Source organism: Triturus cristatus, chromosome 1_2 (genome assembly GCF_964204655.1).
Source record: "Triturus cristatus chromosome 1_2, aTriCri1.1, whole genome shotgun sequence".
In the NCBI taxonomy this organism is placed as follows: Eukaryota; Metazoa; Chordata; class Amphibia; order Caudata; family Salamandridae; genus Triturus; species Triturus cristatus.
In genome coordinates, this window is record NC_140580.1 from 138,625,867 (window position 1) to 138,641,993 (window position 16,127).

The 16,127-nt window shown below is 45.2% G+C and overlaps 1 protein-coding gene across 1 annotated transcript in view; it reads left to right on the plus strand.

The window, feature by feature from the left end:
* Nucleotides 1-13,431: 13,431 nt before the first annotated feature.
* Nucleotides 13,432-16,127, plus strand: part of AFAP1L2 (actin filament associated protein 1 like 2) — a 509,415-nt gene continuing 506,719 nt past the window's right edge. The window contains exon 1 of the mRNA XM_085603289.1: nucleotides 13,432-13,855. Within this exon, the coding sequence (XP_085459415.1) occupies nucleotides 13,804-13,855 (52 nt within the window). The 5' untranslated portion in view covers nucleotides 13,432-13,803. The remainder of the gene's footprint in view (nucleotides 13,856-16,127) is intronic.

The following is a 16,127-nucleotide window of genomic DNA, read 5'->3' on the forward strand; positions in this document are numbered from 1 at the left end:
TCCTGCTGCACCAGCAACACTTTATACAAAAACTATGTCTGGAGAGCAGCCTAAGAATGACATTTGAAAGGGAACCTACCCAAATCATTTCAGTGGTTTGAGACAGTGGATCCACATCCTCTGTTTGGAAAATGACTACACCAGAAGTGTAGCTCACTGGTTAGAGGAGGCATACCCTGAAGCAGAGATCAGGCCCGGGACCTGGGTTCGATTCCCGACGCGGCAGGGTCCAGAACCCAATTGTCCACGGACTCGATAATTCTCGTTTCGGTGCCCACTCTAAGCACGAGTTCACACTATGCAGCTCTGGGCAACAAGCCTGCTTAATCTCCACAACGGCCCCCCGCGGCGGGATGCCTGGCTTTCACCTTGGGGATGCCCAGTACGGGTTATCTTACAGGGAAAAACCAGGACGGGTTCCCAATGCAAGCGCCAAGATGCCCGTAGGGTGATAGTTGCGCTCTATAAGTACTCCAATCAATCAATCAATCAATCTTCCAGTCCCAGTGTCTTCTTGATCAAGAAAGGGAGGGCTGCACAGAGGACTGAAAGGGCTGCTGTGTAACTAGGGCTGGTGTCTGTCTGTCAGCCAGCCTCCCAGGAGAGAGAGTACACAAACTGAATTCATCACTTGCCCCTGGAAGAGCTGAGGATCTGAGTTTCAGGAGAGGCACACCTTGTTTCCACCGAGGGTAAAACCCAGAAGAAACTGACAATCCTGAGAAAGCAGTCTACGAGTGACCCGTTATATGAAGGGGGTCCCACAGTTTTGCTATACAGTTCTTGAGCATCTGTCAATAAGACTTTACCAGAGCTTGTCATTCTGTGTCACCCAGCAGTCTTTTGGTCATGCTAGCACCAAAGAGAAGGAGATTGAATAACTGCCAAAGTGGTAAGCTGCAAACCAGCCTGAAGGCTATAACTGCCCCCAGACACCCCGAAGATGGCTTTGCCTGAGTGCTGCAACTTTCATAAGTTCAAGTACAGGTTGGAAGTTGAACCCAGATGGTATCTTTGCTGTAAAGGTAACTGCGTTGGAATTGTATGCGTTGTAATTGCATGCGTTGTAATGGTACCTGCAAAGTAAAAGTTGCGTTGTAATAGCAATGCGTAGTAATGCCCGCGATGTAATGGTTGTTTACCGATGGCTGCTGCTGTCGAACAGTGGTACTGCTATGTAGTCTGCCATCAAAGCCACTCCTGTGAAGATTGTCCTGCTTGCACAGCCACTGCAGTTATCTACAGAGGAGGAGTCCACCCCCATGAATGCAGGAACGCCACTGATACCACCACATAGCCCAGACGGCCACTTATCACCAACAAGTAACTGCAGGGCTTAACTGCACTTGGGGATGAACGGGATTGAGGAATGGGGACACACCTGCTGCCTCTGTTTTTGTACAAAAGTCACTAAAGATATTGAACTGAATTGCACACTTAACCTTAGAGTACTTTTGAATGTTCTGTACTTGGCTCCCTGGTATAGTGTGTACAGTAATAGCAAGGATAGAAGATGGTTGCTGGGGAACGAAAGGGAAATGTACCACCTCATGGATAAAGTGCAGCATATTGCAACCTGGTATAACCTATTAATTGCATTGGGTAGTATTTAGTTATGCTTTCTTTTTTATAAAGATAAAGCGTGGGCTGGACATTATAGTATGGTATCTTTTGATTTAATGTTGAGCTCTGGGCTCTTAGCCCCCACACTCCTTCCCTGAGAAGTCTGCGACTGCTTGCCCTTGTATCATAAGAGTCAAGAGTGGAAAGGGTTGCACTTGGTCCAGCTTGCAGAGCGACGGTAATACAGACCCATGGACACCAGTGGCAAATGACCTCATGCACTACAGTGGGAGCCATGTTGCTCCTGTCTGCTCTGTGTGCCCCAGAATAGAGACTGACACGTGGTAAGGAGTTGGACTGAGATGGTATGAGATGAATCTTGTACTGGGTGGTATATGCATCAAGAGATAGCTATTTGCTAACCTAGACCTGCAGTATATGGAGGTATGATAAGGGCACTCACACATCCCCAAGAATTCATCCCCTATCTATGTCACAAGGTAGACGTGGTTGCCATTATCAACCGGACTGAATCGGTTTTAATCAAGGATAGTTCTAATCTAAGCAATGTAGATAAAGCAGTAGCTCAATGGAGCAGATCATCGCAGTAGGCTGCTAGACCCTGCTAGAGCTGAGGGACGGCTCCAGACATGAAGGCACGATGGACGCCACAATCATACACTCTGGTAAGACCCCGACAACTCTTACTTAAGGGTGAGAGGAATTGTTGAATGTGAGCAATGAGGCACCCAGGCATGGCATTCAAAAGATGCTGAATGAAGATTTAAAATCCCTGACCATGGGCGTGGTTTCGGCGCCGCGGAAGATGACCGCCTCAGCTTCGCGCTCCACCACACCGGGACGAGTTCGGAGCCGCGAGTGCATCTCTTCGCACTCATTATCGGCGGACTTCACCTCAGCCTGCACCGGAGCATGCCTTGAGTCAAGTGTGGGGTCTTAGAGTGTAAGTCGCGCTCGCGCTTCTCGGAATTCCCTTCACTCGCGGCATCACCTCAAGCAGCCGCCATTTTGAGGACGCGCTGCTACCTCCAATTACCCACGCATGGAGCAGAAGCAAGCCTCCTTCTTCTTTCAGCTTAGCTATGCTACGGTCACGCTGCCATCTACATGATACCATCTGCATTATGGTTTTCCTCAGCACTCTAATTCCACAGTAAGCTGTCTTTTTCCTCTACATATCTTGCTTTTATATCCTATGTGGCCATCACTTTTTCCTCAGAGTTTTCATCACTCTGCTCTACCGACCCATTTTTTTTTTTGGACATATAAATCGCTATAATGCCTGCTTGAATCGCCCACCCTCCCATGAGGTTACATTGGGATTGGGTGTTTTTCATGGTCTTAATTAAGGGTGGGCAGAATTTGCAAAATTGCCTTTCACAAAATTTCGCAAAACGGCAAAAAATCTCCGTGAACACGCAAAATTTTGCGTGCTCGCGGAGATTTTGGGCTGATTAATGCGTTACTGAATTTGACCTTCAACTCGGGCACCTGCTTTATTTATATCTGTAATTGCTTCCTGTTGAGGTTTAATTTTTGTGACAGGAGCATCATGCCAGAAGGAATCCTGCCCTGCATATTTATCCAAGAAGATGCCACCGTTTTGTGCAATACTTCTACTCAACTGGAGTACTTTCTACTGGCTAATCAGTAGGTGCTACCTCGGTGGGTAAATGTATAGTGCTTTTCCTACACTACAGCTGTGTAAAGGGCCAGAAGAGTTGTCTCCAGCGACCATGTGTGTCTGTAACTTTTGCCATCGTGCCAATGGGCGCCGGGGTCCCTCGAGTGAGCTGTCCATCATAGTGGGGAAAGGGCAGGAAGACGTTGCACACCGCTGGTGTGTGGGCTGGGGCCAAACGGCGGGGCTTCTATGCAGTTCACGTGCCTCTTGTTTATAAAGGGTCAGAGACTGACCAGAGCAGCAGATGAGGAGACAGAACCTCCTGGTGTCAAGAACTACACGGGGATTGCGCTCGAGAAACTCATGGATGCACAGACCTCCATCAAGGATTACAGCAAATTGTTGACGGTAGATATGGGGAGAAAGCACACCTGCCTAACCTCCACCGTGCTCACGAAACTTTTGTGCTGATTAATGCGTTACTGAATTTGACCTTCAACTCGGGCACCTGCTTTATTTAAATCTTTAAGTGCTTCCTGTTGAGGTTTAAAATGAAAGGAGCATCGTGCCAGAATGAATCCTGCCCTGCATATTTATCCAAGAAGATGCCACCGTTTTGTGCAATACCTCTACTCAACTGGAGTACTTTCTACTGGCTAATCAGTAAGTGCTACCTCGGTGGGCAAATGTATAGTGCTTTTCCTACACTACAGCTGCGTAAAGGGCCAGAAGAGTTGCCTCCAGCGACCATGTGTGTCTGTAACTTTTGCCACCGCGCCAATGGGCGCCGGGGTCCCTCGAGTGAGCTGTCCATCATAGTGGGGAAAGGGCAGGAAGACGTTGCACACCGCTGGTGTGTGGGCTGGGGCCAAACGGCGGGGCTTCTATGCAGTTCACATGCCTCTTGTTTATAAAGAGTCAGAGACCGACCAGAGCAGCAGATGAGGAGACAGAACCTCCTGGTGTCAGGATTGCGCTCGAGAAACTCATGGATGCACAGACCTCCATCAAGGATTACAGCAAATTGTTGACGGTAGATATGGGGAGAAAGCACACCTGCCTAGCCTCCACCGTGCTCACGAATCTTTTGTGCTGATTAATGCGTTACTGAATTTGAACTTCAACTCGGGCACAGGCTTTATTTAAATCTGTAAGCGCTTCCTGTTGAGGTTTAAAATGACAGGAGCATCGTGCCAGAATGAATCCTGCCCTGCATATTTCCGTTCCGCAGCGGATCGCGGAAGTTTCGACATTTTCGCATTCCGCACGGAACGTGAAAATGTCGAAATTTTGCCATATCCGCGAGCTGAATGGAAATTGTCGCCCACCCTTAGTCTTGACTAACTTCTCAGTGTTAATTACCTAATTGGACTGTATAAGGTACAGTTTTTGACATCACTGACTTCCTGCGCCATTTTGCCTAAGTTAGCCCAACTCATTTTTCATTTTTTCTGTGGAAATATTGCCTAGCCTTATTATGGTTTACCATCCTTTCTTGTGACAATTATCGCTGAACACAAAGTTCCTTTTTCTTTTTATTGTTCTACCTACTGCATATGAGCAGGTTACGCAAGCCACAGTTTGTTTTTGTTCCTAAAACTTTCTGCACAACGTTATCTACGCAGTCTTTGACTTCAACGGCGTCTCCTCCTTCCACTGCTATTATGGCTGGAGTGTCTTCGGCTCGCTCCCAAGCACCGCATTCGATGCCTCATAAGTCATCTCCTCCTACTTCCACTTCTAAAAGACTGAAACAAGATTCTCCATCTCCTGATAAATTGTCTCCTGCTATTTCTCTGGAACTGTTATTGGAAGAAATGTGCGCCCTACGCCAGTTTGTGGAAGAAACAAACAGTAGGATGCAATTTTTGGAAGAAAAATGGTCTTCAATGGAGAATAGAGTTTCTACAATGGAGCAACAATTATCGTCGATCCAGGATGACTCTCAAAGACTTTTCTCCCTTGAAAAGGAAGTTTGCAAGCTTCAACATCACACGAGGACTTGGAAAATCGCAACAAAAGGAATCATTTACGTATTTATGGTTTTCCGAAATCTTTAGAAGGAGAGGATCCCGTCGCCTTTTTCTCTTCCTTATTGCCAAAATTATTGGAGATGCGTCCCTCAACAATGCTGAACATTCAGAGAGCCCATAGACTTGGTCCGCGTCCTTCACTCTCTTCACCCTCAGTCAAACCACGGGGTGTCATTATTCTTTTCCTGAAGTTCAATGACCTGCTCTCTGTTCTCTCTGCTGCTAGAGCCAAACGGCAAATTTCTTGGCTAGGTCAGAGAGTTTTTCTTTCTCAGGATGTCTCCAATGTTACCGCCGCCAGACGAAAAGAGTTTCTCAATCTCCGTCCTCTTCGCTCAATTGGTGCTCGCTATGGTCTTTTTCACCCCTGCATCTTTAAAGTTACTTTTCAAAATTGAACCTTGTCCTTTGAAGATCCTGCTGAACTCACTCCTCGACCAACATGGATATCTCTAATCCACCTACGGGATGATATGTTCTACTCATACTATCAGGACTTGAATTTTTATTGCAATGTTAATATATGAATCATCTTTACCCTTGCTATATTTGTTCCCTGTTTAACTTTCCCTGTTTGTTATTTGGATTGGTATGTTTATACTCCTTTTATTTACCTCTGTTGTTCTATTATATGTACAGCGTTCAAATCTGTATATCTCCTCGTCTCTTTTTCTTATGTTACATTGACTGTCCTTCTTCTCCTACTGTTTCATATGACTCATTATATTTTCTGTTACCTTCTTCTCCATTATCATTCTTCTCTTTCCTTGTTATTTCTTCAGTTCATATCAATTGTTTGTTTCTTAGTTCGCTTTGACTTATTTTTTCCGCGTTTATTCTTTACTGTTTTCATGCCCTCTTAACTCCCCTTTTTCTCTTCATACAGGTTTGTTTTGTAATGTCTATAGTTGTTTGATCCGTCTGCCCTTTCTTATGTGATTCTGGTGTGATTGGACTCCCTGTTTCGGGCGTCCCGTCTCCCGTTCGTCGCCATTGCCCCAGCCTTCTCTTGTTCCCGCTCCCCTCAGGTATGTTCTTCTCAGTCATCCTTTATGGATATGTACTGTCTCTTCTTGTTTCTCTCCTCCGCTTCCTATTTTTCCTTTTTCATTCCTGATTTCCACCCCTTATTCGATACCTATTTCTTCTCTCATCTTTTTATTAATGCATATTTGGTTCTGCATAATGCTTTAAGATTATTACATTTGAGTTAGTTCCTGGAATGTGAAAGGTTTTAATAACCCTATTAAGAGACAGAGAATTCTTTCACACCTCGCCTCATATAAACCTGATCTAGTACTTTTGCAGGAGACCCACCTCACTGAAACTGAAGCGTTAAAATTAAAAAGAGGCTCGGTGGGTACAGTATTATTTTCTCCTTCTACTAATAAAAAAAATGGAGTCATTACATTATGTCATAAGAAATTGAATTGCAAAGTCTTATCTCAAGAAAATTATACTGAAGGCAGATGGTTACTAGTTAAACTGTTAATTAATAATGTTCCTTTAACCGTTTTTAATGTCTATGGTCCCACGCATCCTGATTGCTCCTTTTGGCCTGTTCTCACACAAAAATGTGTCCAATTTCAGGATGATTTTTTCATATTAGGAGGCGATTGTAACCAAGTTATTGACCCTTTTCTAGATCGTAAATCTCAAGTTCGTTTCACTCCCACAAAGACCCACAAACACTTTCTCGACACTATCTCTCAAGCACATCTTATTGATTCTTGGAGACTCTCCCACCTTGACTCTTTGGACTTCTCTTTTTTCTCTCCCCCATGCTTCTCTTTCTCGTTTGGACTATATCTTTCTTTCTCAGCCCTTATCCCAAAATCTCCTCTCTTCCTATATAGAACCTATTGTTATTTCTGACCATGCCCCAATAGTAACTGATCTAGATTTGCTTCCTCCACATCCCAAATCATCTTGTTGGCGGTTTAACAGCTCTCTTCTTTTAGATCCTCTCTTTTCCTCTTCCTTTCGTTCTTTTGCAACTGAATTCTTCGATCTTAATTGTACGCCCAACTCATCTCCGCATAGCATATGGGACTCTTTTAAAGCTACTACAAGAGACTTTATCATTGATCTCAAAAAAGAAGAAACGCTTTCTTCAGCAACGTAAAACCACCTTGGCGCATATCAAACTTTTAGAACACAGATTTTATACCTCCCCTAAACATTCTGTTCTTCCAGAACTCATCCGAGCTAAACTCGCTTTTAATAAAACCACTACTGATAATGTGTCCTCTGTGCTCTTACGTAGCAGCGCTCGTTATTACGGCGGTCGTAACAAAGCAGGAAAGCTTTTGGCAAATTATCTAAAAACGCGTAAAGATCGTACCCTCATAGATGCTATTTTCTCCTCCAATTATTCTCTTTTACACAAAGATCAAGACATACTTAATGAATTCAAACTCTTCTTTCAAAATCTTTACTCCCCTGAATCTCCTCCTTCTTCTAGCATTCAGGAATATCTTCCTCCCCCCTCTTCATCCCATCTTAATCTTCTTGCTCTTGAATCAGACTTGTCCCTTACAGAATTATCCAACGCCCTAAATTCTCTCACTAAAAGTAAGACTACATGCCCAGATGGTTTTCCTGTTAATTTTATTTACATTTTTCAGGTCTTCTTCTACCAAAACTTTTACCGCTTTTTCATTCCTTTTTTTTAGCTGGTAAGACGGAAGGTACCTTTCAAGAGGCAACAATTTGTTTAATTCATAAAGAGGGTAGAGATCCTAAGTATTGTAAAAATTCTCACCTGATATCTTTGGTAAATGTTTATTGCAAGTCGTTTGCTGAACTGCTTGCTCTGCGTCTAGATCCTCTTATGCCCCACCTTGGGAAAGAGCAGTGTGGGTTTGTCAAGGGTAGGCACACTTCTGATAACTCTCGACTTTTTCTTAATGTCCTAAACAAACTTCCCTCTATCTCTACTTCTCTAGCGGCTATATCTGTTGACGCCGAGAAGGCTTTCGATAGAGTGGACTGGTCCTTCTTATTTGCCTCCCTACAGTGGCATGGCTTTGGTCCAAAATTAATTTCTCTTATCTCTCTTATATATTCTGCCCCCAGGGCCTCGGTACTAGTCAATGGTTCTATTTCATCCTATTTCCCTCTTCAACGCGGAGTTCGTCAAGGATGTCCTTTATCCCCTCTTCTTTTTATCCTAGCTCTTGAACCTTTTTTGTCTTCTATTCGTAATAATGACTCTCTCTGGTTTTTCTTTTGGGGACCAACAGCTCAAACTTTCCGCATATGCAGATGATATCCTTTTGTTTATTTCTGATCCTGACACCTCTGTCTCTCCTTTGCTTCATGAATTTGACTCCTTTTCCAAAGTTTCTGGTTACAAGATCAACTCGGACAAAACAGAAATCCTTCCCATTACTAAATTTTGTCTTCCCCATTCTTTTTCGTCCACCGGTTTTGCCTAGAATGCTTCAAAGATTAAATATTTAGGTATTTGGTTTTCCAACTCTATTGCCTCTTCGATTAAGTTAAACATGACTGCTGTTCTGACTTGTATCAATAAATTACTCTCTTCCTGGAATCCCCTTTTTCTTTCTTGGTGGGGTCGATTAGATTCAATTAAAATTATGATTGCCCCCATTTTAATTTATATTCTCTCTATGCTTCCCGTCCACTTTCCCGTCATATATATGAAACTTATTGATTCTTGTCTTTCTAAATTTCTTTGGAAGAATAATAAAGCTAGAATTGCCCTTTCTTCACTTCATAAGTCCAAATCTGATGGTGGCGTGAATTTTCCAGATTTTCGTCTTTATCGTAAATCCTTTTCTCTTCGTCAAGCTTTGAAATGGCTCATATCTGAGCATTCTCTTTTTACACCTCTTTGGCTATCCATTGAGCAAACCTTATTATTACCCTTCTCTCTCAAGGAAGTAATAACTTTTTCCGTTAAAACCTCTCATACATCCTTCCCCCACTTTAGATATACTTGTTCCCTTCTGAAGCCTTTAGTCTTACCTAATCCCCTTTCTCGTGATGACTTTTTGGACTCTCCTATTTGGCATAATTCTCTTATTTTTCTCAATAACAGGCCCATTTTCTGGAACTCTTGGAGGGCAAAGAATATCATTTGGGTTAAACACCTTTTCAATGGCCTTTCACCATGCTCTTTTCCCGAATTTCAAGCCCTATTCCACTGTCCTCGTTCCTTCCTACAGAAGTTTAGCACTCTTATGGCAATTTTTCTAGATGTATACTATTCTCTCCCCCCTCACCTCCTCCTGAATCCCAAAATTCGCTTCTTAAACTTCTCTTCACCCTACCCAAAGCCTCTCTTATATATAAATATTATTCAGCCCCCGCACCATATCGAGTAAAATCTAAATTGGAACTTTCTTGGGAGTCTGATCTGGGATGTGAATGGACTATCGGCTTTTGGGACAAACTTTGGTCTAGATCTTTAAAAATCCCTCGCTCTGCTTCTCTTACTCAATCTAAGGTTTTTCTCTATCATAGGCTTTATCTTACTCCTGTCTCTATTGCCCGTTTTTCTCCTGTTTCAGATTCTAACTGTTGGACCTGTGGTTCTTCTGATGCTAACCTTATGCATCTTCTTTTTCTCTGTTCCTCAGTTTCCAACTTTTGGAGGTCCATTTGGTCTTATATTTCTCGTATCTTTCACCTATCTATTTCTTATTCAATACCCCTATTGTTTAATGGAAGCCTCTCTGATTCTTTACATATTCCCTCTCACGATCTTGGTCTCTTTGATCTCATGCTCGCTCTAGCCTTTCAGCACATTACCCTCAATTGGAAATCTCTCAATAATCTTTCTATACAACACTGGTGGAATAGTCTTTGTCACTTTCATAGACTTTATGTCGCCTTCGCCTCCTCCTGTAAACCAACACTTAATAGAGAGCTGTTTTGGTTATCCCTTACAACTTATTTAGATCAGATTGTTTTCAAACATAACTTCTCCCTCAATTCTGAAAATGTTAAACCTCCTTGAATACCTTCTCTCTGTTTTCTTTCTATATCATCCTAGGTAAGTTGATATATTGTTATTTGACTAATAGATTGTTCACATTCCGTTGTTTTGCAATGTATTATGCATTCTTCTTTTATTTCAATATGTTAATAGTCCCCCCCTTCCTTTCTCCTTCCTATCCCTTTTCCATATAAAACCTTAAAATAGCTTTTATTTCCTTTATTGTACTAGCCATATATCTTGTTATCTTTATGCTTCAATATTCGAATGTGTTGCTGGTGCTTTTTCTTGCCTACTTCTCTGTTTATTCAATAAAGCTTTTCAAACATAAAAAATAAAATCCCTGACCATGCATGGCTTCCAATTGCTTGAACATCACGCTGCCCATCTGTGTCTCCTCTGTGAAGGCCGCAGCCAGCTGGCCTGGCCCGATAGAAGGTGCATCTATCTATCCCTATCAAATCTTCACTTTCTTGGCAAGACTGACCGCCCCACCCCATGCAAGGTGGATTTGGAGGACAGTAGCTAGACAAAGAGGAAGACCACTGATGTAGGAGCCAACTTGAAAGGCAGTGGATTCTTTATAGCTCTTGTTCCCTCCATCCACTTCCAGGATTAGCCTTCAAATTTCCAAGCAGTGGTCTTTGATAAACCCACACCTCCGATTCAACATACGCTCCTCACGTGAACTGGGCAGTGGCCAACTCCACCAGTCTGCCCATCGTGGTTCCTGGATGCCGTCTTTGAAGTGCGTCTATGGTCTTCAAGTCTGGACTGATACAGAGATGTGAAGCGGAAGGACGGAGGTGTGGTGGAGTAGGACAGAGGTGTGGTAGATGCAGAGGTATAAAGAGAAAATTGTGAGGCAGAAAGAGAGAGGGAGAGACAGAGTTGGGGCAGAGAGTGTTAGTTGAAATAGAAAAGGAGCTGCAGAGAGAGATGAAAGAGAAATGAGATAATAAAAAGGTTGTGAGAGAGGATTAAGGTAGTGAGAGAGGTACGATAGAGGGAACAGACAGAAAGAGAGAGAGAAGAGGGGGAGAGGAGGTAGGGGATGAATAGTGAAGTAAACAGAGATAATGTATGTGGAGAGAGACATAGGTGTGATAGAAAGATGAGAGTGAGAGATATGTGAAGTAGAAATGAGGCAAAGAGAGATGAAGCAGAGAGTGGTGAAGGGGAGAGAGGGTTGAGGGAGGGGTATAGAGAGAGGGTAAGACTTGGAGAGGAGAGGTAAGGAGAGAGATGAGGTTGGAAGAGAGGTGAAGCAGGCAGAAGAGAGATTAAGTAAGGTAAAATAGAAGAGAGCAGTGAGGTGGCGAGAGAGAGCAGGGACTTACAGAGGGAACTGAAGGAGAGAGGCGGTAGAAAGAGGCATTTTGAGAGACAGGTGAGGTAGAGCTGAGCAGAGACAGAGGAAGCAGGTCACAGGGATGCCGGGATCGGCAGAGTGTGTGCCCTTGCTAAATGATCTATTGTACTCAGGTAATTTATAGGGGTGGGCGGAATTTGCGGAATTAACCTTCGCAAATTATCGCGAGAATGTTTAAAATTATCGCAAACAAGCAGAAATATCGCGAAGATGCGGAAGGTTTTTTCCGGCATGTTCGCGCGATTTTCTGCATGGTTGCGGGTCGCCAACTTACCCATGTGGCTGCTTGCGGGCGCGGCCATCTTGTTTTGAGTTGTTCTCGCGGTGCATGATCGCGAGAAGAAAGACGTGATCGCGCGACGCATGACGTCACTGCGGGCGCGAACTGTCGCGAGACAGCGCAAATGGCTAAAAACAATACAACATCTCATGGAGAACGCGACCGGATCAAGAAAACTTGTCGGCGAACGCAGGGAATCAGGTAAGGCGATCGCGCGCGCGCGAGAATGTATCATTTTACAGCGCGAGCAAGAAACAAATTATCGCCAAGCTGCGGAAACCGGAATTTTTGACATCTTCGCGCTCTCCGCGGAACGCAAAAATGTCAAAATATCGCAATTTCCGCGAACGGAACGAAATTTTTGCCCAGGCCTAGTAATTTACACGATTTCATGTTATGCAAATCACACAAAATTCCGCTGTTACAAGAGACATTTCTTCGACAAAACAGTCTCTTCGCTGGTGTCTACGATGAATTTTGAACAAGGGGTCTGGGTTTGCTTCCAATGTTCACACATCGTAGCCAAAAGTGCATTTTGGAGAATTTATGAATAATATCATGCTATTTCTCCAACATTTATCATAATTTTTGGGGAAAGTGATGCAGATTTACACACGTTTAACTTAGTAGAGAAAGAGTGACGTTGAAGTAGAACAGGTGAGGTAACGCGAGGACAGAGATATGAAACAGCTTTTCCTACTGCCGGAGAGGAGTCGGGCAGGCTGGCACGCAGACATCTGTGAAGTGTCCTGCCCAGTAGACAACAAAGTAGAAGCTATCTTTTATGCGCACCGTTTTATGGCGGGACTTCGGACTGTACCAATACCTTTACTAGAAGGTGGGGGCCTCAATGCTCTGCAGTGGGTGCTTTAATCCAAAGTACTACCGGATTCACTTCTGATTGGGTTGCAGGGCACCAGGCGCGCAACACCCATTGGACTCGAAGGGCTTCAGCCCCCCCCGTCGTGTGAGGCCTTGCTGTTTCACCCCTTCTACGAGCCCCTGCAGCTCCATTCTGCCTATTGCTCACCCCTTCTAGGATTCTAGGAGCCCCTGCAGCTCCACTCTGCCTATTGCTTAATGTTTCAGCCCCCCCCCGAAATTTTTTCTTAGCCCCCCCCCCCCCCCGAAATGTGGCTCTATTTGCGCCTCTGCAGGGCACCATGAATAAGATACATTGGTCCCTGCCTACTTATGGTCAGGCTGAATCGGGAGGGTCCTTGGAGTGGGCAGTGACATATACAAACACGTTTGTCCTTGAATAATAGATCCATGTCGGATTTTCAGGATTACCACTCAATATGTAAAAGCCAAAACGGTTCCTATTTAGACTCATTGTACGTTATTCAACTGGTGAGTCCATTCTGAAAATCTGGCCCGACTCCGCCTTCCCCCGTAGATGTATAATGTGCAGCTCTGAATAGTCACAGACACATTTACCGCTCAACAATTTTTCTTTTTTAGTTGTGGTTGCAGCTGCTCTAAACCTGCTGCTTTGGGTCCCTGTCGGGTTGTTGAGAGGGAGAAGGCCGCGGTAGAGCGAGACACTCGCTTCACGTGCATTAACCCTCTGCGCTGTGTGTCCGGCTGGCGTCGCGCGATGCTGCGAACAGTCTCCGCTGGGTTCACTGAAGGCTGTCTCGTGTCACCGGGATAGGAGGGGTCGTCGTAGTATGAGAAAGTGAAACACGGGCACAATCTCGAAGATGTCAGCGGCAGCCACACGACCCCGCTGATCTATACGATCCCTGCTTCCGGGATGGGACTGCCGGTGAATGATCTGTACTAGGCTCCAGTCGCCGAGTGAGCTCAAGGGGAGGGGCCGAGGGAGGGACCCTGAGACACACAGACAGGCACATTCACACACTGGGAGCAGGAGCCCGGGCTGTCCAGCTGCGGACCAGCGGACGACGCCCCCCAGGGACCGGACCAGGAGCCGTGAACATGGAGGCGCCCGACCGGTTCCCCTTCCTCGCCCAGATGGACAAGTACAAAGGTAGGCGACGGTCCGACCTCAGAGCCTACAGCAGCCTAGTAGTGGGAGAGTATGCACTGTGAAGTGCTTCAGCACTTTTCAATCTATTTGTACTTTTATCATTGTGTGTGCATGATGCCTTTTCTTCGCGCGTCATACAAATCATACATTTGCGTTGTAACACAATTGCACACCCGAGGGAAAATCAGGGTGAGGTGGCTGTACCAAGCTGTGCCCCTCGTCGCCAAGTGTAGTATGCCTCCAATTCTCCAAATTATTTTGGGGACTTCTGTATATATGGATCTACGTTTTATTTATTGAATAGCGCGGAGCGACGGAGGGGGTGATGGTTCGTGACGTCAACCGCACTTTAAGCGGAAAGTGAGCACACGTGGGATCGACCCTTCGGTCTCGAATCCTACTTCTCGGCGCTACATCTGTGGGCGCTACATCTCGTGCGGGTGTCGTGGTTTCTAGACTGGCCGTTGTTCAGGGAGAACTTAAGATACGGCTGGATGGGGCCAGTACAGATCCACTCTCTGTGCGCTGAAGGCTACGTTCCGCGGTTTATTGATATTTAAATGTCTTACTTTTCAGAGGCACGAGCGCGTAGTCCTCTTAAAGACTGGGGTCTCAGAGTGCGCTGTTCCGAGACTGGAGTTATTAGCTGCAGGGGGTGAGAGGCGAAACAGGGTGTGTATGAGGGAAGTTCACGAAATAATAAATAGCTGAAGAGGATGGGGCGGGGCATGCCCCCCTGGTGTGGCGTGGGTGGGAAACAATTACCTCTGGTTGCATTTCCCTGGCCGGGATGGGCAGTTTATAACTGTTCTCAAGAAATCCAGGCACCGCTGGTGTATTCTGACATTTTATTGTTTTGGAAACATGAACGATGGAACTATTAAACCGAGTGGGAGTGAGCGCTCTGCCTTTCCGTGGGCTGCACTGCTGCGGCCGAGAAGCATTAGTCCCCTGAGTTCTGACCTGGACTTTTAAGGGTCCTCGCAGGAAATCATTCTCAGTGTTTCACAGAAGATCGTTTTAAAGCAGAAATGGGAGTTGCCGAGTCACAAACGGTGGATCAGAACACGTCCCATGTCATCGACCCCGCTTGTATACCACTAAGTACACACGTCCTAAAGAGAGCTAAACATAACTGCCGGCAGGGCGCTACTGTTAAGTTAAAACCCCTGATGAGCTACTCGCGAGAACTCTGCTTCTAGGAGCTTGAACCGAAAATTGGGCCCTCTTCCGCGGCTGAGTGCCGGCTGGTTTTTCACAGGTGCATGAACTCTGCCCCTTGATGTGTGGGCGTGGCATGAGGATGTGGTCGTCCAGCTGATAGACATTGGTTTGCAGGGTGGAGTTACCGCTAGAGGCCACGAACCGACAGAAACTGAGTGCGTCACCAGATGGCTCCATGTTTATTATTATTTATGATTCCAAGTAGCTTGGACTTGATACAAAGGCATTGGTGCTTTTCACAAGAGAGCAAGACGTACGTTCTGGATAAGAAACACGAGGAGAGATTGTGGCGTTAGGGCGGAGAATACGACTGGGAAACCAGGTTTTGAGTCTCCGCGTCGGCTCAACATCGTGTGATTCTGTGCACATCACTTCATCTCCGCTGCCTAAAAACAAAACAAAAATGAGGGTGTCCTTGTGCGATATAGCTCTTGCTCATGTAAAGCATGAGTCGAGTTCGCGGTGTGTTGTGTGTACATATATATCTCAAAATCGACCCATGCTTTACAAGAGCAACAGTTATATTGCACAAGGACAAATAAACATTATTTTTTGTTTATAAGCAATATACACACACATACACCAGGTAAGCAAAGGAACAAACTGTTTGCATCACCTCTCAGATGTTATTAGGTATGTTGGTCCCATCGGCTCAATTAATATGAACAAATACTGCCACGCCCACAATGCACTGATATATAAAAGCAAAGTTCAGGAATTAAAAAGTTGTACCCCGGTGACATGAAGATACCAGGTCATCAAAGCCGTGACCCTTGTCTGCGAGGGTCACTTACATGTGTGGAACAGGTCCGTCCTGGTGTCTTCGCTCCCTCCTTAAGACACGTGTCTTTTGATGAGTCTTGGTAAGAGAGTCCACCTCCGACTCAGAAAACCACAGCGATTGCCCCTGAAGTGGCCACACTTCTGGGCCAGGTGCCATTTGGCGGTGGCGTTGAAACCAGTTTGGTTTGGCAGCTGGGGGGGCGGCTTGAGTTGTGGCTGGAAGGGGCCGATTCACAGGCTGACCTAATCCTGTGAAGCTGGGCAG